The sequence below is a fragment of the Tasmannia lanceolata genome, unplaced genomic scaffold, assembly GCF_043159265.1.
Source record: "Tasmannia lanceolata isolate RefF3 unplaced genomic scaffold, GAP_Taslan_0.1 ptg000018l, whole genome shotgun sequence".
NCBI classification, from domain to species: Eukaryota; Viridiplantae; Streptophyta; class Magnoliopsida; order Canellales; family Winteraceae; genus Tasmannia; species Tasmannia lanceolata.
The window spans coordinates 66889154-66911410 of NW_027518695.1; the positions used below are offsets into that span (position 1 = coordinate 66889154).

A 22257-nucleotide genomic window follows, 5' to 3' on the forward strand; every position below is an offset into this window, starting at 1 on the left:
GAGCTGGATTAGAAACAACTTCAAAGGAAATCATCAAGCTGCTATCACTGCAAAAATAGCTTTTGGAGTGTCCATTTACCATATATGGCTGGAAAGAAATCAAAGGCTTTTTGAAGGGAAGAATTCACATAAGCAAGATACCCTCCGCATCACCCTTCATACCATACGTAGCCGTGTTTTGCATCTCAACCTGATAAATAATTCCTCCCCTTCTTGTGCTAAAATAGCAGAAAACTTCAACCTCCCAGTTTTCAATATCAAAAGAGTTCCCAAATTTTGACGATGGATCCCTCCTGACCCTCATTTCCTCAAGCTTAATTCTGATGCTTCGCTCTCTATCGGAGAAGCCTCCATGGGAGGAATTATCCGAAATCAGTTTGGAGAATCCCTCGGCTGTTACTCTCTTGTCGCGATCCCAGCTTCTATCCATGAACTGGAATTGGAAGCTATTCTTCATGGTATCTTCCTTGCAGTTCAACTCAACGCCAAGCATTTATGGATTGAATCTGATTCTTCAAATGCGGTCCAGGTAATCAAGGGTTTTCAGAAATGCCCTTGGAGAAAGATTGGTACTCTATGTTCCATCAGAACCACCCTTCAGAAATTTGATTCCCGGAAAATTTCGCATGTGTGGAGGGAGGCAAAATATGGCTGCTGACATTTTGTCTAAATGTGATTACCATGTCAAGGGTGTTTCAATCCTTCCTAATTTTAGATCCCCTTCTCTAAATGTTGTAATTGTTTCCGATGCTTCGGGAACTATTTATGAAAGATTGTAATCTTCTTATTTTCTATTAATATATCTGGTCGGGGTCCGCCAAACCCCAGCTTATCTACCAAAAAAAAAAAAAAAAAAAATCCAAAGTAAGGCCCATCCAAGTAAACAGTTCAGATCGATTGAGGGTAGGGTTGAGATTAAGCCCTTAACAAAAAGGGAGATGATTTTTTCACCCCCCACGCCCCGCCCCCCCGGCAGTATGCATTCGCCCCACTGTTAACGACAACAGTGGGCAACATTAACGTTTTTTAACGTCAAGTGACGTTAAAGGGGGGGGGGAGGGGGCGGCGAATGCATGCTGCAGTGGGGTGAAAAAATAATCGCCCTTATAAAAAACTGAAAGGGCTGATTTTAAGCGACAAACTTTAGTCGCCAGACTCGCCACAGATGAATATAAATTGGGTGATGATTAATTCGCACCCCCGGTAGGATGATTCGCCCATTGCAAGTGAATTGACGTCAAAAAGCGTTCAACGCTGACGCTCTTTGACGGATTTTGACGTCAATTCCCGTTTCCAGTGGTGCGAATCATCAAGCAAAGGTTGCGAATTTATCATCTCCTATATAGATTTTTCTTAAAATACAAGACTCAGCTAAAAGCCAAAATAAAATCTTCTAGCGGATAAAACTTCACTGATATTTTTTCCCAATCTCTTTCTCTCTTTATCGGAAAAGGAATTTCCCTCCTTAGAAAAATTAGGGCAATCTCTTCAATCATCCAATCCTATCTTTTACTCGTTTTTTTTCAGAGAATTTCAATTCTCTAATGTCAAAACTACAATCCTCTCTGAAACTCGAACTCTAAAATTTCTCATTTTATCTCAAACCATGTTCTTCAAAGAAGCAATTCGATCGAGGTTAGCTTCCTTTTTACGCCCATGGCTACAAGAAGAATCAGAAATAGAACTCCAATTGGGGTTTCTACGCTCACACGCACGTGTGAAGAATCTCGTTTTTAACGTTTCAGTTCTCAACGAGTTACTCAATTTAGGAACCACTCGTGTGCGTTTTAAACAAGTTAGGGTTGAGAATTTCGAGATTTGGATTTCTCCGTGGTCTATTCCTTCTTTTTCTTTCGAGGTGAACAGTGTTGATGTAGTTTTAGCACTAAGGTTGGTTTTTTTTTCTCTGTTTTGAGTGAAATTCTTGAAATTTGTTTGGTATTGAGATAATGTGGATTTTTTATGAGGATTTTTGATGATTTTTAAGGAGTTCGGAGGAGGAGGAGGAATGTTCGCTAGGGTTTCGGGATTCGGCCGTGAAGGAGATGAAAGAAATGCTTGCTTTACTTGATCCGGAGGTATTTTATTTTATTTGGGCAGTGATAAATTCGCACCACTTTAGGATAATTCGCGCCCCTGGAAAGGATGATATGTGCGGAACTTTAAAGCTTTTTAACGTGAAAGACTGAAAGGGTGCGAATTATCCTACAGGGGGTGCGAATTTATCAACGCCCTTTCATTTTGTCTGATTAGTTTATAGGGTCTAGTTCAGTTCGCTGACACCTTCTGAAATTTAGTAAGGGTAGTAGTTTTTTGCACTATCGAGTCAGACTCGTTCTCACATGATGGATGTGCATGTTTTTCCAAGATAAGTATGTGGTAGTGATAAATTTGCGCCATTTCTTCCTCGGACCAGCCCCCTTTAGTGTATTTATGTTTTTCTTTTTACACTATAAGGGGGTGGCCGGGGAAGAAAAGGGGGCGAATTTATTATTCCCCCTAAATCTGAGCTGCCAAATGTACAAGTGGGGGCCACTTGTTCAATGATCCAAACCATTTATTTGCTAGGCCTTGCTACTAATGGGCCATGGAGAAAAATCCTGCACCATTGAACGATCCTAACCCTCCAATTTGTGGCCACTAGATAAATGGGCGGTAAGAAAATAGTAAATGAACAACGTCTCTATAAATTGTGTGTAGATTGTAGATTTTGTTCCATGGTCCATCCACAGCAAGGCCTAGGAAATGAACGGTCTGGATCATTATGTAAGTGGTCCCCACTTATGATAAATTGGAAGTTGTTGGTATTCTGCCTTTTGATATTGAAAACCTGCATATAATGAAATGTATTAAACTAGGAACTTATTTTTATTAGACACATTTTTTGCTTCATATGACACCATTTAAAGCTTTAAGAGGATATTACTTATTTCAGGGTGCTTCTTTGCATGGAACACTTGAAAGAATTTTGGCCACCACTTCAAGAAATCGCCTCATGAATGGAATAGTGAATGTTATACTTGAGCGTTGCCGGTTACAAATACATGATATCCACTTACAATTGCAAATGCCCGTCACCGACGAATCATTTGCATGTTTTTTGAAAATAAAGAAACTTGGTGTGGAGACTCTGCATTTTGATCACAGTTGTTTGTTCACAGGACTTGTTGGCACAATTTTTGTTCCCCAAGAAGAGAGCTCTTTCATTGTCAATGGTAGCAATGTGGAGATTGGAATGAAGAGGAAGGATAATGTCAACAGTATTGCTTCTTCGAGTGAACTTTTAACTTACATTCAATTGAAAGATCTCCAACCGATATGCTTTGATGTCCGTTCTTCACAACTAAATTTTGAATTTTCTCCGTGTGAAATTGCTGTTCTTCTTCTAGCATTTGATATATTGTCTTCCAAAGGAGCTAAGGGTGCTAGAAATGGGAGGAAATTGTGGAAGTTAGCTATGCACAGAATTGGCTGCTTTTCCTTGGGCAAATTAGTCAACATTGTTGTGTTGTGGCTGCGTTATGTTCGTGCTTATGAGTCTTTACTTTTACTAGTTGGATATTCTGATGAAAATCTATTTAAAATAACTGTGGCTAGGATGATCCGTGATAAAAAATTTTCCATCTGGGTTAGGCACCAGTGGGACTTGGTTTTAGAAATCGAGAAGGAATTGCCTGTAGAGGCTGTTGCACGGGCACGATGTATAGGTCGTCACAGAGCAGCACTACATCTTCAACGTAGAGATTCGGATTCCATGGCCAATGGTCACACCATGTTCTTGACGACGATCCTTGGATTGCTTTCATTTCTTCAGAATGTTATTTACGGCATATTTCACTCAATCATACATTTCTTTTTCTTCTTGAGGAGTTTGTTGGGCCAACGCCCCAAAGTTGATAGACTGTCAATCTTATCAGGCATTGTTTCTGATAAATCCTTTTCTCAGCATTGCTTCTCTCTAAACCTTGGGGAAATCTTCATCACTCTTTTCCCGATTAAAGGAAAATCAGAGTTGCATACTCACCTTTCTCACTTGAGCGTTCTCTCATTTTGTCTTCACGTGAATGCTTTATGCTTGACTTATCTAGTAGACATCACTGCACAGTCTTTATCATTGGCTTGTGGGGATTTCAAAATTCACTCATCCTCTTTGTTGGTTCCACCCATGAAGAGTAATTCAAAAGTTGAGCCACGAAACTCTACAGATAATGACATGAAGACAATTATATGGAGTGAGCCTGCCCCACAGTTATACAGGTCAAAAAAGGTTGTTGATTCTTCGAATTTTACTGGCCGTGATTGGGTCTTACTATTGGAAAATTGTTTAGGACAACTGTGGTCGAACTGGGAGAGTAATAGAAAGAAACTTCAAGGAAATAAGATTCAATTTTCAGAACAGCCCTTTCTTCTCTGTGAGATTAAAAGCTTCCTTATGGATCCGTACCTCAATCGATCAAACTATGGGCTTTTGAAATGCAGTTTGACTGTAGGTAAGTTGAATTTTGAGTTGGAGTATCTATCAATAATTTCTGCCGCTCTTCTAATCAAGCAGATACAAGATGCTTGCTGTTGGACTGTTAAAATTGGGGGGACTAAAGTTCTTTCACATTCTTCTAGCATAATTGAGGCACGAGCAGAAGTCAAATGGGAAGATCATTATGAGTCCTATGCCAACGGATTAAAGATGACAATGCTTAGCGTGCTTCCTGAGAAAATCATACAGGTTGGAGTAGCCATAGCTGGCCCTCACATTCGAATATCCATGCAAGGAGAAGGCCAGCCAGGTTCCAAGGAACAAGTTTTAAAATATAATGTTGCTCAAGGCCGTGGTAATTACTTCTTAACTATTGACCTGGAGAACATTGAAATTGCTGTTTGGCCAACTTCTAGAGCAGGGGAACAAAGAGCTGCTGATCCAGGCCATCCGGGAGTTCGATCTGAGATCCGTAAAAGGCATCCTGTTTCTTTCGACATGACAGACAATGAAGAAGCAGCAGAGCACCTTTGGTTAAGGGATCCTCAGTTCATAGATATCAAAGCAGATTCGAGTGAAAACTATATCTGTCAAGGGCAAATTGGGCTTGATGCCTGTCTTACGATTAATGGCATAAATGCTTTTTCAGAGGATTCAAAGGAAGGCCAACAGTCTCAAGTTATTGGACCCATGTCATTGACAATTCAATCCTCATCCCGCAGGTAGCGATTCTGAACATTTTCTGACTGGACCTTGTGAGCTATGTCACAAATATCTCCAATGTTTTCGAAGGTTGATGATTTTTTTGACCCCCCTTTAGGATTATGCGCCCCTTGTTAACATGAATTGTGGGCAGACTTTAACTCTTTTTGATGTCAAATCATGTTAAAAGGGGGCCACATAATCCTGCTTTGGGGGGGGGGGGGGGGGGGGGGGGTGGTCAATCATGTCGGTTCTCAAAATATCATACTTTTATCGCGACATTTCATTTTGATAAAGCAACAAAATTGCGAAATAATCCCGAGAATTTAAAAATATAGCAATATTTTCATTTTTATCATAAAATATCGCAATAATATCACGATATTATCCCGATATATTCAGGGCAATGTTAAATTCGCACCCCCTGTAGGTTAAATTCGCACCCCTTTAACGTGAATTCAATTCACGTTAAAAAGCGTTGAAGTCTGCCGCATACCTTACTTTAAAGGGGTGCGAATTATCCTACAGGGGGTGCGAATTTATCATCGCCTTATATTAACAATATTTTATATTATATTTTTTCTTAAATTTATATATTTATGTATTTTTTAAATAATTTTATTTTTATCTTTTTTTCCCTATATAAACCCCAAAAAAGTAAAAAATTTAATATATCTTGAGATTTTCCCTTGCTGAGAAATTCCCGAGAACAATATTTGTGACATAGCTTGTGAGAATCATGGCATATAAAATACTCTTAGCTGTTTTTCGTATCTCTTATAATCTTACAGTGCAGGAATTATGAATATTTTGCAGGGACTATCTTCGTTCATTCACAACAATTGTAAATGCTTTATCAATAGCTTTGAAAGGGATGGCTACAGGAGCCACCGTTTTTTCATATATGAATGAGCTACAGGATATATTTCAGGTGATTATACCGGTATTACAGGCCTTATGGCTGGATCCAAACCTACTGAAATTGCCATCGTTATTATGTACTCACTTGCCATTGTACTGTAAGACACGGAAATTTGATACTTGTTTTTACCTTGCAGTACTTAAATGGTACCCTTAAAATACATTTTCTGGTTTCCTTAGTGAAGTATTGAAGTCTACGCTTAAAGTACGTTAGTTGGTTTCGCGTTGCTTATTTGTCAGACATGTTTTCTTTTTGGGAGAAGTTGTACAATTATTGGCTTTAAATTTGTTGTTTGTTATACATTTATAGACAAAAGAAACCTCTTACTTTTAATAAAACTTGGACTCCGAATCCTATTATGAGTAAACAAACAATTTAACACAAATTAAAACTTCTAATTGAGACTTGCCATTTTTAGTAACCCACACTTGCTATTTTTAGTAAATCCTAACTTACTATTTTAGTGACTCGAGAACTTACTATTTTTAGTAAACCCGGAGTTACATTTTTTAGTAGAGCAAACGGTTCCTACACATATGTGTAGATAAGTTATCTACACACTAGCTTAAAATACAGTGGGGGCCACATTATTTGGGTAATCAAAACCATTCATTTTTAAGGCCCTCACATAGATAGGGTGTCCACAAAAAATCAGATCCATAGGATCATCCTAACCATTCGAACTGTGGAGGCAAAAAATGGACTAATTTGTTAAGGTTTAAAGACATCCATTTTACCTCCACAAATCGTAGGGTTGGGATGATCCTATGGATCTGATTTTTTGTAGACACTCTATCTATGTGAGGCCCTTTAAAATGGATGGCTTGGATCATCCAAACAATGTGGGCCCCCACTGTATTTTAAGCTAGTGTGTAGAGAACTCTCTACACATGTGTAGGAACCGTTTTCTCTTTTTAGTAAATACGGATTTTTTATATTTATAAGTTTGATAAGGACACCCCAAAGGTACTCTAATTCCTTAATTGATATTGACATCACTTTTATAACAGACACTTAAAGTTAAAATATAGTCCCTAGAATGGTCCCATCGAGGGATCATGTTGAGTGTGATTCCTAAGGAGCACTCTTGTCTCCCCCTCTTCCTGGCTGCTTTAATCTTGTTGAAGAGTGTTAAAGGGTAGTTTAGTCATTATGTGTATGATTGAGGGGTATTGTAGTTTTTGTACCAAGTTGCCCTATTTTGGGCCTATGTATACTTCATATTATGGGAGGACTCCTTAGTGGAGAATCCCTCATCTTCTTCCTCATTCTTCTTCTTCTTTCTCTACCTTATCTATCTCAACATGGTATCAGAGCTAAGATCCTAAGGGAAAGAAGAAGAAGAGAGTCCCCAAACCCTAGCTCCATCTCCATCACTATCAACCCTAGCCCCAAATCTTAACCCCCAGATCCCTTCTCTCTCAATACTCTCTCATTACCATCCCATTGGAGGAAATCTCCATCCAAAATCCCAAAGTCCCTAAACCCCAATCCATTTTGTGAATTCCATTTGCAAATACTTCCATCCAAAATAAAAAAAACAAAAAAAGATCCCCTGTTGTATATTTTTTTCCTCCTTTTCTGCATCCATAACATCATTTCTTGTTGTTTTTGTTTTAACTCCGTAAATCCCTTTATTTTCTAACTCTTAGTTCATTGTCTTTCTTTTTTAACTCTTAGTCCATTGTTGATTTCTTTATTGTTTCTTAAACCCCTTTCTTTATGGTTTGAATCCTTTGTTCTGTATGTTTTGAACCCTCCACTTCATCCTTTTTTAGTGCATGGTTTGTGTTGATATCCAAGGTGCACGCCAAGTGTCTGATAGAATGTTTGAGAGAGATGTTGTGCCTTGAAATTCTCCTTTCCCCTGCAAATTGAAGGCATTAGACCTCATGTAGTTCCATGGATGGAATGTTGTGTCGTTGGCGACTCCGAATTGATGTAGGTGCGCCACTTTTTTGTTGGTGGTTTGTTGGTTGTTTGTTGGTGGAAAAAGGGTTGTTTGGTTGGTTGTTGGTTTGTGATAATCTTTTGTTGGGTTGGTTGTGGTTGGATTGTTGGTTGGGTTGATCGTGATTGAGATCATCGTTGTTGTGGTTGGTTGTTGCTTGGTTCTTCGTGTTGTTGGTTTGTTCTTTCCATGGTTGGTATTGTTGGTGGACTCGCTTTGCGAGTGTTGATGCTTCTACATGGTGAGTGTAGTTGCTTGGCGTAGTTTCACGCCTTTGTTGTGCTTGTAGTGGTTTGCGTTGCCATCCACCTTGTTGGTGCTTCTACACGTGCGTGTAGTTGCTTTGCGTATTTTTACGCATTCATTGTGGTTGTTATGGTTTGCATTATAATCCACCTTGTTGTTGTGGCTATATGCCCGGTCGTTTGCATTGCATTCGGCCTTGTTGTTGTTGTGGCTATGTGCCTTGTCGTTAGCATTGCTTTCGGCCTTGTTGTTGTTGTTGTTGTTGTTGTGGCTATATGCCAATTGTTTGCGTTGCATTCGGCCTTGTTATTGTTGTGGCTATATGTCCGGTCGTTAGAGTTGCGTTCGGTCTTGTTGTTGTTGTAGCTATACGCTCGGTCGTTTGCATTGCATTCAGCCTTGTTGTTATTTTGGCTATAGGCCTAGTCGTAAGCGCTGCTTTCAGCCTTGTTGTTTCTCCGGGCGACGTGCTGTGTGGCCATCGTTGGTTGGTTGTTGTTGTGGTTGATTTTCTTTTGCCCTTTTGTTGGTTGGTTGTTGTGGGCTATATGCCCTGTTTGCATGGCGACCTCCATGAAGAAGTGTATATGGAGCAACCGCCAGGTTAAGTTGCTCAGGTGGAGTTGTCCTCATCTGTCTGTCGATTCAGAAAAGCGATTTATGGGTTAAAGCAGTCACAACGTCCTTGGTTTGGTAGATTTAGTGAGGCAGTTATGAGGTTTGGTCTCAAACAGTGTGCTGTAGATCACTCAGTATTCAGCTATCAGTTCTCAACAGGATGCATTATGTTGATTGTATACGTCGATGACATCATTATTACAGGCAGTGACTCAGGGGGAATTCAAAAATTGAAAGACTTCTTACAAAAAGAATTTGCAACAAAGGACTTGGGACGTCTCAGATATTTTCTTGGGATAGAAATTGCGTACTCCTCTCATGGTTTATCTCTATCTCAGAGGGATTATGTTCTTGATTTTCTAGAAGAGACAGGAAATCTTGGTGTGAAACCAGTAGCTGCACCTATGGATCCAAATGTGAAACTGGTTCCAGAAGAGGGTGATTTGTTGAAAGATCCTGGTAGGTATAGAAGACTTGTGGGCAAACTCATATACCTTACTGCCACTCGTCCTGATATATCCTATGCCGTTGGGGTAGGTAGCCAGTACATGATTTGTCCTCGCACATCTCATTGGAACGCAGTGGTTCAAATTCTCAAATATCTGAAGGGTGCTCCAGGGAAAGGATTACTATTCAAACGGCATGGTCATACACGGATTGAGGGGTTCTCAGATGCTGATTGGGCTGGATCTCCTGCTGATAGGAGATCGACTACCGGGTATTGTACCTTTGTTGGAGGTAACCTGGTTTCATGGAGAAGTAAGAAACATGATGTCATTGCGAAATCGAGTGCGGAAGCAGAATATAGAGCCATGGCGCATACTACGACTGAGATTATTTGGTTGAGGTCACTCTTAACTAAGATTGGTATTGGGTTTCCCTTTCCTTCACAGTTATATTGTGATAACAGGGCAGCCATCTATATTGCGACAAATCCTGTCTTGCATGAGAGAACTAAACATATCGAAGTCGACTGCCATTTCATTCGTCAGAGGATTCAGAAAGGGGAGATACACGTTGTATTCAGTCGTTCAGTAGAACAGTTGGCATATATGTTCACAAAACCATTGAATAAATCCAAGCTTAGCGATATATGTAACAAGCTAGGAATGTATGATTTATACATTGCTTGAGGGGGAGTGTTAGAATAAGCCTACAAGTCTATGGGCAGTTTGGTCATTGTACTTCTCTTTTCATTATTATTAATAAATGACTGAGGGGGAGATTCGCAACTCACTTTCTCTTTCTCTCTAATCTCTCTTACAACAATATATATATATATATATATATATATATATATATATATATATATATATATATATATATATATATGAGAAAACGGTTCCTACACATATGTGTAGAGAGTTCTCTACACACTAGCTTAAAATACAGTGGGGGCCCACATTGTTTGGGTGATCCAAGCCATCCATTTTAAAGGCCCTCACATAGATAGGGTGTCTACAAAAAATCAGATCCATAGGATCATCCCAACCCTACGATTTGTGGAGGTAAAATGGATGTCTTTAAACCTTCACAAATTAGTCCATTTTTTGCCTCCACAGTTCGAATGGTTAGGATGATCCTATGGATCTGATTTTTTGTGGACACCCTATCTATATGAGGGCCTTAAAAATGAATGGTTTGGATCACCCAAACAATGTGGCCCCCATTGTATTTTAAACTAGTGTGTAGATAACTTATCTACACATATGTGTAGGAACCGTTTTCTCTCTCTCTATATATATATATATATATATATATATATATATATATATATATATATAGAGAGAGAGAGAGAGAGAGAGAGAGAGAGAGAGAGAGAGAGAGAGGTTACAAATCACACATATCTATATAACAATCAATTAACGACTTGGCACGACTATGGACATCTATGATTATTTTTTTTGAAAGACGACAAGTGTATATATATATATATATTATAAATCCAACTGGGAATTTACAGAAAATAGGGACCAGTAGTCCCCTACATATTAACAGGATCAAGGACGTCTATCGTCCATGACCACCCTTCCCAATTCAAAACAAAATACCTGTAAAACACTAAGAATCGGAGCCCTGAAAAGAGAACTTCTTATAGAAACTTCCCTTAAGATGAGCACCTCTGTAAGTCCGCGAGGAGCCCAACTATTTCAGAAGCAAATACCTCCTCATCAAGACTGATGACCGAGAGATCCTCATCCGATGGCTCTTTATCTGTTGATGCCTTCTTCCTGGCAATCATAGCCTCCAATTTTTGAATTCCCATCTCCTTATCCTCTTCCCAACGGAGAAGTCTTGCGGCCATTTCGTCTGACATCACCTTGACACAGAAGGGGTGTTTGTGGATGGGAGAATGGGTTTCTTTCACGTTGCGTGACCAAACTGAAAAATACTTCCGGCCTTCTGTTGGCCGCCTCTTTAAAAAGCTTCCATTGACGTTTTAGAAAATCTCTAATGACTTCTCTATGCGTGGGCATTTCTTTGGAGGCTAGTTCGTCATTATACACCATCGCTTTCATCCTTTTCAAAGAGTCCTCCATCTCCGATATTTCCATCACTCGATTCCTCTTCCGGTTCGGGGCCAGGGGATTCGAAGAAAACGTGCAATATGAGATTGAAGCATTCTGGTTTTCCATTTTGTGTACAAATGTGATTTTTCCTTCATTCGGATATATTAGAGGGAAAATGAAGAGGCTGGAGGTGGTAATGATGAACCGCCTAGGATCACTGACTATATGCCAGGTGTCCAAACTCGCATTGAATATTGCGTGCAAGATCTCCTTCTATTATACATGAATATTAATCGCGTCGTAGTAGCCATTTCCGTCTATCCCAGAAAGGTAGATTTTTACAGCTTCCCATTATATATTAAAGTTCTAAGGAATGAATATTTTACTCATCTCGAAGCTCTCCTTGTGGGTTTGGCCCAAAACAGGTGTTTCAGTCATTCCTCCATTAAATGAGAGCAATCATTCATCCAATTGATCACGACGTTACATCGCCAATCAGAATAAAAGATATTACCTTCCCAGACACAATCCCCTAACCCCAACCACCTTGGGGCACCTCCTCATCCGCAAACGACACATTCATTGGGTAGCGCGGGGGCTCCAACAAACCTCGTTTTATTTATCTTTAAAGCTTCAACCCCTTCTGATATGAATTTCAAGGGCATGCCCCTTTTCTCCTTGGATAATCTTTCACAAAGTGATCTCCGGACGGAATCATATGTATCCGTTCTGAATCCTTGTTTCCCTGGACGCGTATTTTTCGTCTTACTAAGTTCCAGAAATGTTCCTTAGGTGGGTAGTCCAGAAATCCCAGCCCTGTTGATACCCAGATCTTTCCATAACTTTGCAAGTTTACACTTCGGTAGCTTTTGGCGCAAGGAACTGACTTGCCAGTAAGGTTGTTTACCTTTTCTAGACCCTCTCTTAGTAGGTTCCGATATTGCGGGGAGGGGGCAAATTAGACTAGGAAGAGTTGATAATCCCAAAGTCCCGTTGCCATTCATAGGAAGGGACAGAAAGGAGGGAGGCGCACTGCCCTGCAAGAGACCTGACACTGCTGTCAGGTGATGAGATTTGAAATTTGAATTAGTGGACCCCATACGGTCAACGGTCTCCCTACCCAAAGTTTCTGAGGAATGTGGTAGCATCGTCCCTGTCACCGCCGGTAGCTTTTCCGGATTCTGAGTACCATTCTTTGAGGGGTCAAACTTCAGAAGGGTAGGAGCCTTTCCGGATTGAGGGTCTTGATTTACGGTATCAGGACCCAACTGACGTCTATTACTCCGAATTTCAACTCCAACAGTGTACCATTGGCCCAATGTTCGGATCTGAATAGAGGATGGAGGTAGCTTCCACTATGGAACAAGAATTTTAGCAGATACGAATGACATGCATTGATTATGATCCCCTTCCATTTTTACTTCCAAGACTCGACAAAGAAAGCTACCTGCTTCAACGGTTGATAAGGCCCAAACATGAAGAGGGATGTCATAAAAGTTAATCCATGTCGCCTCCACACCTTGGATATACTCTGTACTCCAGGTAGAGAGAGAGAATGCAATTTGCTATCCCACACCTCCATTCCTTTGGCCAGGATCATAGCGGCTTCCTCCTCTGATTCAAACATAAACAAAACCTCTTTCTCTGATAAGTCGCATGGACAGGTGAGAGAAGGGATATTCTAGGATCTCTTAGCCCACTGCCAAAGATCATCAAGGGATTCAGATATATTCTTCTTCTTCCCAATGAGGCAATTTTTAAGGGTATAAAATCTTGTTTCCACTTTCTTGCCCGAGATGATTAAAGACGGAATACCCCTTCAATCAGAGAAGAGATCGTCCCCGAATCAGGCCATCGATCGGCTTCCTTATAGGCATTATCCGAAGTGGCATCCGGGATGATTATTTTCTCACCAGAGGAGAGAGTACCCTTCATTCTAGTCAAATGGCACCTCCGGCATTTGTCCCTCCATCCGAATTTGAGATAATTATAGGATAAGCAATTCCAATCCCCGGATCTCCAGTTTGAATTCTCCTTATTTCTTCTTTTCCTTATCTCCCTTCGTGGATCTAGGGTTGTACCGCTAGGTAGATGGGCCCGATTGTTTTGCTAACACCATCGACAACAACGCCGCCATTTGAAATTCCAGTAAGCACAGGCTAAGCAGAACCAGTCCTCCGCCATTGACATCTATGATTGTATAATTCATTCATTTGACAAGAAAAGAAATGTCAAAGCATTCATGCGAAACCCACAAATTGATATGTCCACTAGACTGACCAAAAGAAAACTTTATCTATTATTGATTATATGGAAAATTATGGATTCATTTATTTTACAGTTTTATCATATATGGGTCTATTAGTAACTGATAAAATCGTGTATTATAAACTTTAGGGACAAATCTCACTCTCTTATATATATATATATATATATATATATATATATATATATATATATATATATATAAAACTGTTAAACTCGTCTATTAGGAACTATAGGAAGAAAAATCACGATTTCTTATGTGAACTTAACTGTTTACAATCACTTATTAGTAGCTAGAGTGAAAATCATATTTTCTGTATAATTAACTTTTCTTTGAACAGTAGGAAGAATTTATTTATAGAAAGAAGGGAGACACAGGGAGTCACCCCAATAGATATAAAGGAAGGAAAAAAGACAGCCAACAAAGAAAAAAGAGAAAATACAAGGCTCTTCCCATAATCAAGGGGGTAAATAATCAAACCACTCCAAAACTGAACCATCTACCCCATCTTTTGCCTAGTGATCAGCCACACTGTTAGCCGATCTCTTTACATTTAAAAGTAATGGAGGACCCCTCAATTTTGTCAGAAATCTCATAAAAAAATTGAGCAAACCTCCAAGGTGGAACCGCAGAACCCCTTAGCCAACGAATGGTATTTAGGGTGTCACCTTCTACTATCACCTTGTCAAGAGATTCACTATACAACCAAAGGATTCCTTGGTGAGCGGCTCTAACCTCCGCTTCACTAGCATCCGATACTCCGATTGGCCCAGAAAACGCCCATATTACTTCACCACTTTGATTCCTTAGCACCCCTCCTATACCTCCCGAGCCCGGATTCCCTATACTAGAATCATCAAAATTGAATTTCATCAAATCACGATGAGGGGCCTGCCAAGCTTGCACAATAGAGGAACGATGTTCCTCGATGAGGCAAAAGTGCAAAACTCCCTCCAACCCTCCCAAAGATCAATGCTGATACAAACCAGAAAAGAGCAAGGCTTTTTGCTCAAGAGATCGTCAAAGCTATGACTTTGTGAAAAGATAAATTTTCAATTTTGATTGTCAAGGCTCTCATGTGTAATTAACTGTTAGAAACTTTTCATTAGTAACTATATCAAAAAAATCATAATCTCTTATATGGATTCTAACTGATAAAAAACTTTTTTTTATTAACTATAGGACGAATTTGAAGATTTTTACATGGATTCTATTTGTATAAATCGTTTATCAGTGATATATAAAATACCATAAATTTCCATATGCATCTAACTGTTAAAATCCTTCATTATTAACTATAGGGAAAATCGAAAACTTCTTATATGATTGTTAAAATCATTTATTAATACTACAGGAAAAATCATAAATTTTTGTATAGATCTAGCTGATAAAATCCTTTATTATTATCTGTAGGAAAAATCGGAAATCCCTTACGTGGGTTTTACTTGTTAAAATCAATTATTAATAATATGAGAAAATCACTGACTTTCATATGGATCTAACTGTTAAAATCTTTTATTAAACCCGTACGGAAATCATTAACTACTTAGACTTATTTAACTAGAAAAAATCGAGTATTAGTATTCTGATGAAAACCATGGCTTAAAAAGGGTCTAATTAGTTGTAATACAAATCGTGAATTGAATACCCTAACTTCGTAGTCGGAAAACAAGAAAAAGATGGGCACTTAATTGTGAATGGTCGAATCCGAGAGACGTTCCACAAGCCCAGAAACAAGCCACACACGCAATCTCCTTCCCTGTCTTCCTATTTTTTTCTCCTTTTCCTCTTTTCAAAGGATCTTTCAGAGAGATCTTTAATTCAAATTGAATTTGAGTTTCCAAAATAATTATGTGGGATCCACCCATGAAACATGAAGAATGCGCCCAACCATGATTTTGGGTTGGTCACACGATCTCTCCCTTTGTGGAAAATCGTGTGTTGCCTTAAAAATCAAACGATATTAGTGAAGAGAGAAGCGAGAGTCGAGAGTCGAGAAAAGAGAAAGGAAAAGTGGCGTGAAGAAGAGTATGTCGTGACTCTCTCCCGCACAATATATATATATATATATATATATATTAGAATATATATGTGAAATGACAAAACTAACCCCACTTAAGTTAGGTTCATATATGCCTAACGTTAACACTCCCCCTCAAGCTGGAATGTATATATCATACATTCCCAGCTTGTTACATAAGTCACTTAATCTCACTCTGCTTAAGGGTTTGATAAACATATCTGCTACTTGATCATTTGATCTAGTGGATATTGTGCAAATCTCCCCTTTTTGAATTTTGCAAATCTCCCCTTTTTGAATTTTGTGACGGATAAAGTGACAGTCCACTTGTATATGCTTAGTCCTCTCATGGAAGTTGGGTTCTATGCTATGTGAATGGCGGACTTAATATCATAGTGAAGAGAAGCAGGAGATGAGTAGGGAAGCGCAATCTCTGACATGAGCGATCTCAACCATATCAACTCACACTCTGTATAGGCCATGGCCCTATACTCTGCCTTTGCACTTAGATCTTGATACGACATCCTGCTTCTTGCTCTTCCAGGATACCAAGTTGCCTCCAACAAAGGTACAATAGTCGGTAGTCGATCTCCTATCTGCAGGGGATCCTGCCTAGTCTGCATCTGAATGTCCCTTGATTCTCATATGCCTGTGTTTCTTGAAGATCAATCCTTTACCAGGAGACTTCTTCAGGTATCTCACGATCTGTGTGACTGCTGACAAGTGTGATGTCCGTAGTGCACTCATGAACTAACTAGCGACTCCAATAGCATAGGATATGATTGGGGATGTGATAGTCAGATAAATCAATTTCCCAACTAAACGTCTGTACCTCCCTGGGTCCTCTAGAAGTTCTCCCTGAACAGGAGAAAGCTTGATGTTGGGTTCCATGGGTGTCTCAGCCGGCTTTGCACCTAGTAATCCTGTCTCCTCTAGTATATCTAGCGCATATTTTCTTTGTGATAGGGATAGCCCTACACGTGAGTAGATTACCTCTATCCCTAAGAAATATCTGAGGCGACCAAGGTCCTTACTCTATTCAATCAAATGCAATTTACTCTATTCAATCAAAGGCAATTTCACACTTTTCCATTCTGATATTGAGGTAGGAGTGAAGCATGGTTCTTAATGGTTAAATGCTTTGTGGATCACATGATTTGAACCTTGTAGGGGGTTTAGGTTAGAGGGTGTTGTTGTAAAAGGTGGTTGGTTAGTATGGTGGGAAGCTTGTTACCACTTACCCCCTAGGACACATGTATGTTAGAGGGACACATGTCATGAGGGGTGAGGGTAGGTAGCGGTAGAGAGGGATGACATTTTTTCAAGGGCAAGGTGGTCCTCATGAATAGGGAGTTAGAAGAAGGTAAAGAGGTCCTTAGGGACAATGTGAGAAAATTGGTGTCGCATGTGAACTTCATTAATGCATTCAATTTTCAACAAAGATGATTGTGAGAAGTGTTGGTTGAAAGCACAAAGTAAGCCCCAATGAGATTGAAATGTCATGCTAACGTCAGTAGTGAACCATACAGGGTTCCGGTTTTGTAATGGGATACTTACATATCTCCTTATTGGTTTTCGGGTTTTATCTTACTTTGACCATGCTTTGACCAAACTTAGTATCACTTTTTTTCTTCATAGCAATGTTTGTGAGGATCTATTGGATTCTTTGTGACTGTTCATTAATCTTGCAAGTTTGCAGTACTTTTGGTCGATTTCTAGTGGTTGCATCGAGGGTATTAGATCGAGTTCGATATGAAGGATGCAAATAAAAAAAGGGCAATCCATTACTTTTGGAAAGAAGAAGCTATTTCCTTGGTGGCACTCTCTATATATGCTTGAGTGAGTGTCAACTATGGTTTAATCCAATCCTTTATTAAACTATGATTGCATTAATACTTAATCCAATCCTTTATTAAACTATGAATTTAAAGTTTATTATGGTTTATATTATACGTTGGGGAAGTGCTGCTTGTACCTCTCTCTCTCTCTCTCTCTTTTATGATAATTGCATAGAAGAAGATTAATGGGAAACTATTGGTTAACGTGTAATTGTTCTTTTTATTGTTGCTAATTTTTGAAATATCAGTCTGCTCACATCTTTTTTTATATTATCTCTATATTTCGTGCTTTTTATTTTTCTGGTGGGACTGTCACCATTTTGTGATGAGATCCGAAATTCCTAGAGACTGCCTCTACTTATGGTGATGTTATTGTATCACTGACTGTCTTCAAGGCATGGTTTTAAATTTTCCCGAAACGACCGAAATATTTCCATTTCCATCCCCGCCGAAACGAAATCTACATGATTACCTTTTACATCATTAATTCTCCGAAATTTTGATTGAAATTCCTGAAATGGAAAGATGTTATTATTTGCATTTGATTTCATTTCATTAGCGTAGAGAATGATATTTGGTAGGCAAAATAATTGAGATACACAGCAAAGCAACCGTATCTTATGCAAGAGATGTTCCAAACATGTGTGACAATACATGTCATTAGGTGTTCGATCTGATTAAGCCATTATGGATGGCTTTTTTGCTTATGTGATGGTTTCTAAGTATGTATTCGTACTTACTCTAGCTTTTCCCAAAGTTTCATCCTAAAATTTCATCATTTGCTTGTGTTTTTTTTTTTTAAATTTAAAAATTTCATCAATTGCATATGTTTCCATACATTTCCATGATTTTACAAGATTTCCACCAAAACCGAAACCGAAATTTAAAACCTGCTTCATGGAGGCTCTCAGTTATGAACATATTCTCTGCTTGCTGTGTAGCCACGGTTGTTTTATTAATTTATTTTATTATTATATTAATTTATGATGAGGGATGTTTTCATTTCATATTGATGTGTTCTCTTAATGTCAGTTGCATGGGATCTTTAAACAACATTACGAGATTGTCAATGTTTGAGCTCTTTTATTCCAATTCATTTTATGACGAATAGATTTTTAAACATCATTACTAGATTGTCAGTAAAAGAGTGAATGTTTGAGCTCTTTTATTCTAATCCATTTTATGATGAATATATGTTTTTGCCTTCAGTTGCTGGAAGGCATAGCCTCTTCAGTATCATATGCTTTTTGAAATATCAGGCTTCTCACAAATGTTTTTCTGGTGGGACTGTCACCACTTTGTGATGAGATCCAAAATTCCTAGAGACTGACTCTACTTATGGTGATGTTGTTACGTCATTGACCGTCTCCGTGGAGGCTCTCGGTTATGGACATATTTTCTGATTGCTTTGGGAGTCAGGGCCTACCTTACCACCATAGTTGTAAATTCCGTTTCGGTGGCCATTTCGTTTTGGCCACCGAAACGAAATTTCGGACAATTTCGTTTTAAATTTTTCGGTAAATTTCGTCAAATTTCTGTAAATTTCAGTAAATTCCGGTCAATTCTGGTCGATTTCGGCTGAAATCCGGAACGAAACGAAATTTTTATCATTTCGTTCCGGTTTTCGGTCGAAACTGAAACGTTACGTCCATTTCGGACAAAACGAAACGAAATTTACAGCTGTGCTTACCACTGTTGTTTTATTGGTTTATTTTTATATTATATTAATTTATGGAGGAATGATAGAATGAAGGGCGCCCTTGAACCCTTGCAAAAATCAGCTTCAAGGGCGCCCTATTGGTTGATTTCTGCAAAGTCAACATGGTTTCCACTTTTCTTGCCGCCATCCAATTTTTTCAGTGCCACACATAGCAGATATTAACCAATAGGGGCGCCCTTGAAGCTGATTTTTGCAAGGGTGCCCTTCATTCTATCATTTCTCTAATTTATGATGAGGGATGTTTTCATTTCATATGGATTGTTAACTTAACAACTTCTCCAAAAGCTTTAGCTGTTAGAGAAAGGCGTTATTTATCTTTTATACTTATAACACTCCCCCGCACGTATGGTCCACTTGGCAAACACGTGGCACATTTGGTCCCACTTTGGGCCAACCATCGCATGTGGATTTTTTCTATTCGGGAGGCTTGAACTTGAAACCTTTGGCTCTGCTACCATGTTAACTTACCAATTTCTCTAAAAGCTTAAGCTGTTGGAGAAAGGCGTTATTTATCTTTTATATTTTAACATGGATGTGTACTCTCAATGTCAGTTTCATGGGATCTTTAAACATCATTACTAGATTGTCCATTAAAGAGTGAAGCTTTGCTCTCTTTTTTTTCCCCCCTAAATGGTGGCTAGGAGCTCTTTTATTCTAATCCATTTTATGATGAATACTTTTTTTTTTCTTCAGTTGTTGGAAGGCATAGTCTTTGCAGTATCATATGCTTTTGTTAGTATTGATGCTAGTGGCGATGCTTATTTTCAAGAATTATTTACCTCAAAAGACATGCCATCAACTGAAAAGGGCATCAACATCAACATGGTGGCATCCAAAATTCTTGAGAGCACACAATTTATAATTAACGCCACTCTGGAAATGAAGTCACTGGATATCTTTCTGCATAGTTTTAGTGAAAAACATTTCCTGGCAAACCGTGGGAAAGCAACTGGCGCTTCTAGTAGTTCGGCTTACAGTGAATTTATGGCAATGACATCTAATAAAACAATGATTGATGGGCTTGATTCTGGCATCGGAGTCTCTGCGCAGCGATCTTGTGTCCGAATTTCCTGGAAAGACGGAGTGGTGGAGTTGCTTTTTGATTTATCTGGATTTCAGTCTATTATTTTCAAATATCAAAGTCAGACTGGAAAGTGCACTGATGAGCCAGGAGTTAGAAATCCGCTTTATCAATCTTTTCATTGCTTATATGATTTCTTTGTTTCTAATTGTGCGTTTAGAATATGTGTGGCCCCACATGGGGATTCTAGTCAGGAACCTGTGGGACATCAATTGCTGACTGCCAGTACACCAGAGCCAGCTACAAGTTGTTGTTTATTGATAAACATTGAAATTCATGAGATTTTTATGGCAGAACCATGTTTAAAGAATATTCTGATTGGAGCACATCAACCCAATATGCTTCAATGTTCAGTATCTGTTGGTAGAGAATTTTACACAGTCGCGTGTGAAATACAGGTACTGATAAAGGTTATGTAATTATGTTTAAATTCTGCTACATACTTGCTCTTTGTTGTTTTCTGTGAAATGACCAATTTCTCGAAAAGCTTAAACCGTTGAAGATGGCTTTATTTGATCTTTTATACTTTTACACTCCCCCTCACGTGTGGCCCCTCTTTAGGGTTGGCTTACACATGGCAAATGTGGCCCCTCTTTCAGGTTGTCCATTACATGCGTTATTTGATCTTTTCAGGTTGCTCTGATACCATGTGAAACTACCAATTACTCCAAAAGCTTAAGCCTTTGGAGATGGCGTTATTTGATCTTTTATAATTCAACATTATGTATTAGCTCCTGTGATTTGGATGGTTCTTTGTCCCTGCTATGACTTGACATTAATTTATTATCACCTCCTACAATTACATTAGTAGTTGATGTGTTTTTTTTGGAATCATAGACTGATCTTATTCTTTTAGCTGCTCTTTTCTCCAATTACTAGCTTTTAATGGGGTCTAAACACGATTATGCTGAACAGGGAGGACTTGTTGTCCTTGAAACAGAAGCACTGTCTACATTTGCTCAATTATTTACTTCATATCTCCTCTATATCACCGACCTCTCCTCTCACATTTCATCTGGAAAACAATCTGAAAAAGTTGAATATCTGATGGTTCTTGGCAAGAATGTTGCTAAACCAAGTGATCATCCTACTGAGGAGTATGTCCAGGATGCAGTGTCCGCAGATTCACAGTTAGAAACACGCAATACATCCCTTGAAAACAAATGGAAATTACCTGAGGTTCTTTTGATAAGACTGTCTAAATTTTCCCTCGTACTTGCTGTTGCCATTGGATCTGGTATGTGGATATTTTCACTTGTCTCTTCAAAATTCTTCTTATCAAATGTATTAATTGTTTTATTTCTTCTCTTGTAGACAAATCTTGGGAACTTATATTTGAAGCTGATTTCCACTTAAAGCTTGAACTATTGGATTCGAGAAGAAATTTCTTATTTGATGTCTCACGTTTGACAATTCAGTCTCAGCACCTATTTAGAAGTTCGGATCAAACATCAACGGATATTTCAGTTCCCCGTTTTATCTCCGACACAGGAGATGATTTTTCATCTTCTCAGAAATATTTTTCAAAGGAGAGTGGTTCATCTGGACTCAATCTTTCGAATCATGGAAGTTATATCTTGGAATGTATGGTTGCTTCCGTTATGGTTGAGAAGGCTGTGCCATGGGGTGAGGTGGGTCCTTTGCTGTTGCAGAATGACTGGGCTGGTAGTGGTTCTTTTTCTGGTCTTGATTTAACAATCACACTATCTGAAATAGAGGTGAGCAATTTATCAATTACCCCTTTTTTGTTTTGTTTTTATCGGTTGAAGATTGCTATACCTGTTGTCGAGCAATCCATGTCAGTGGCTTTTTGAGTGTGATAAATTACTTTCATGGCTGTTGTGAACTTAGTTTTTCTTTTTTCCACTAATACAATTTCGAATCGGCATGGCCTTGAGATTTACGATGT

General features: G+C 38.9%; 1 protein-coding gene across 6 annotated transcripts in view; it reads left to right on the forward strand.

Moving 5' to 3' along the window:
- The first annotated feature begins 1372 nt into the window (after window positions 1-1372).
- Window positions 1373-22257, forward strand: part of LOC143849602 (vacuolar protein sorting-associated protein, putative (DUF1162)) — a 130849-nt gene continuing 109964 nt past the window's right edge. For 4 of the 6 annotated variants that reach the window (XM_077358674.1, XM_077358675.1, XM_077358673.1 and 1 more), the window contains exons 1-7: window positions 1378-1890; window positions 1988-2078; window positions 2936-5196; window positions 5993-6107; window positions 19961-20746; window positions 21264-21585; window positions 21663-22066. In XM_077358674.1, the coding sequence (XP_077214789.1) occupies window positions 1607-1890; window positions 1988-2078; window positions 2936-5196; window positions 5993-6107; window positions 19961-20746; window positions 21264-21585; window positions 21663-22066 (4263 nt within the window). In that variant the 5' untranslated portion in view covers window positions 1378-1606. Of the gene's footprint in view, window positions 1891-1987; window positions 2079-2935; window positions 5197-5992; window positions 6108-19960; window positions 20747-21263; window positions 21586-21662; window positions 22067-22257 lie in introns of those variants that run through there. The other 2 variants (XR_013235729.1, XM_077358676.1) reach the window with 2 other exon arrangements.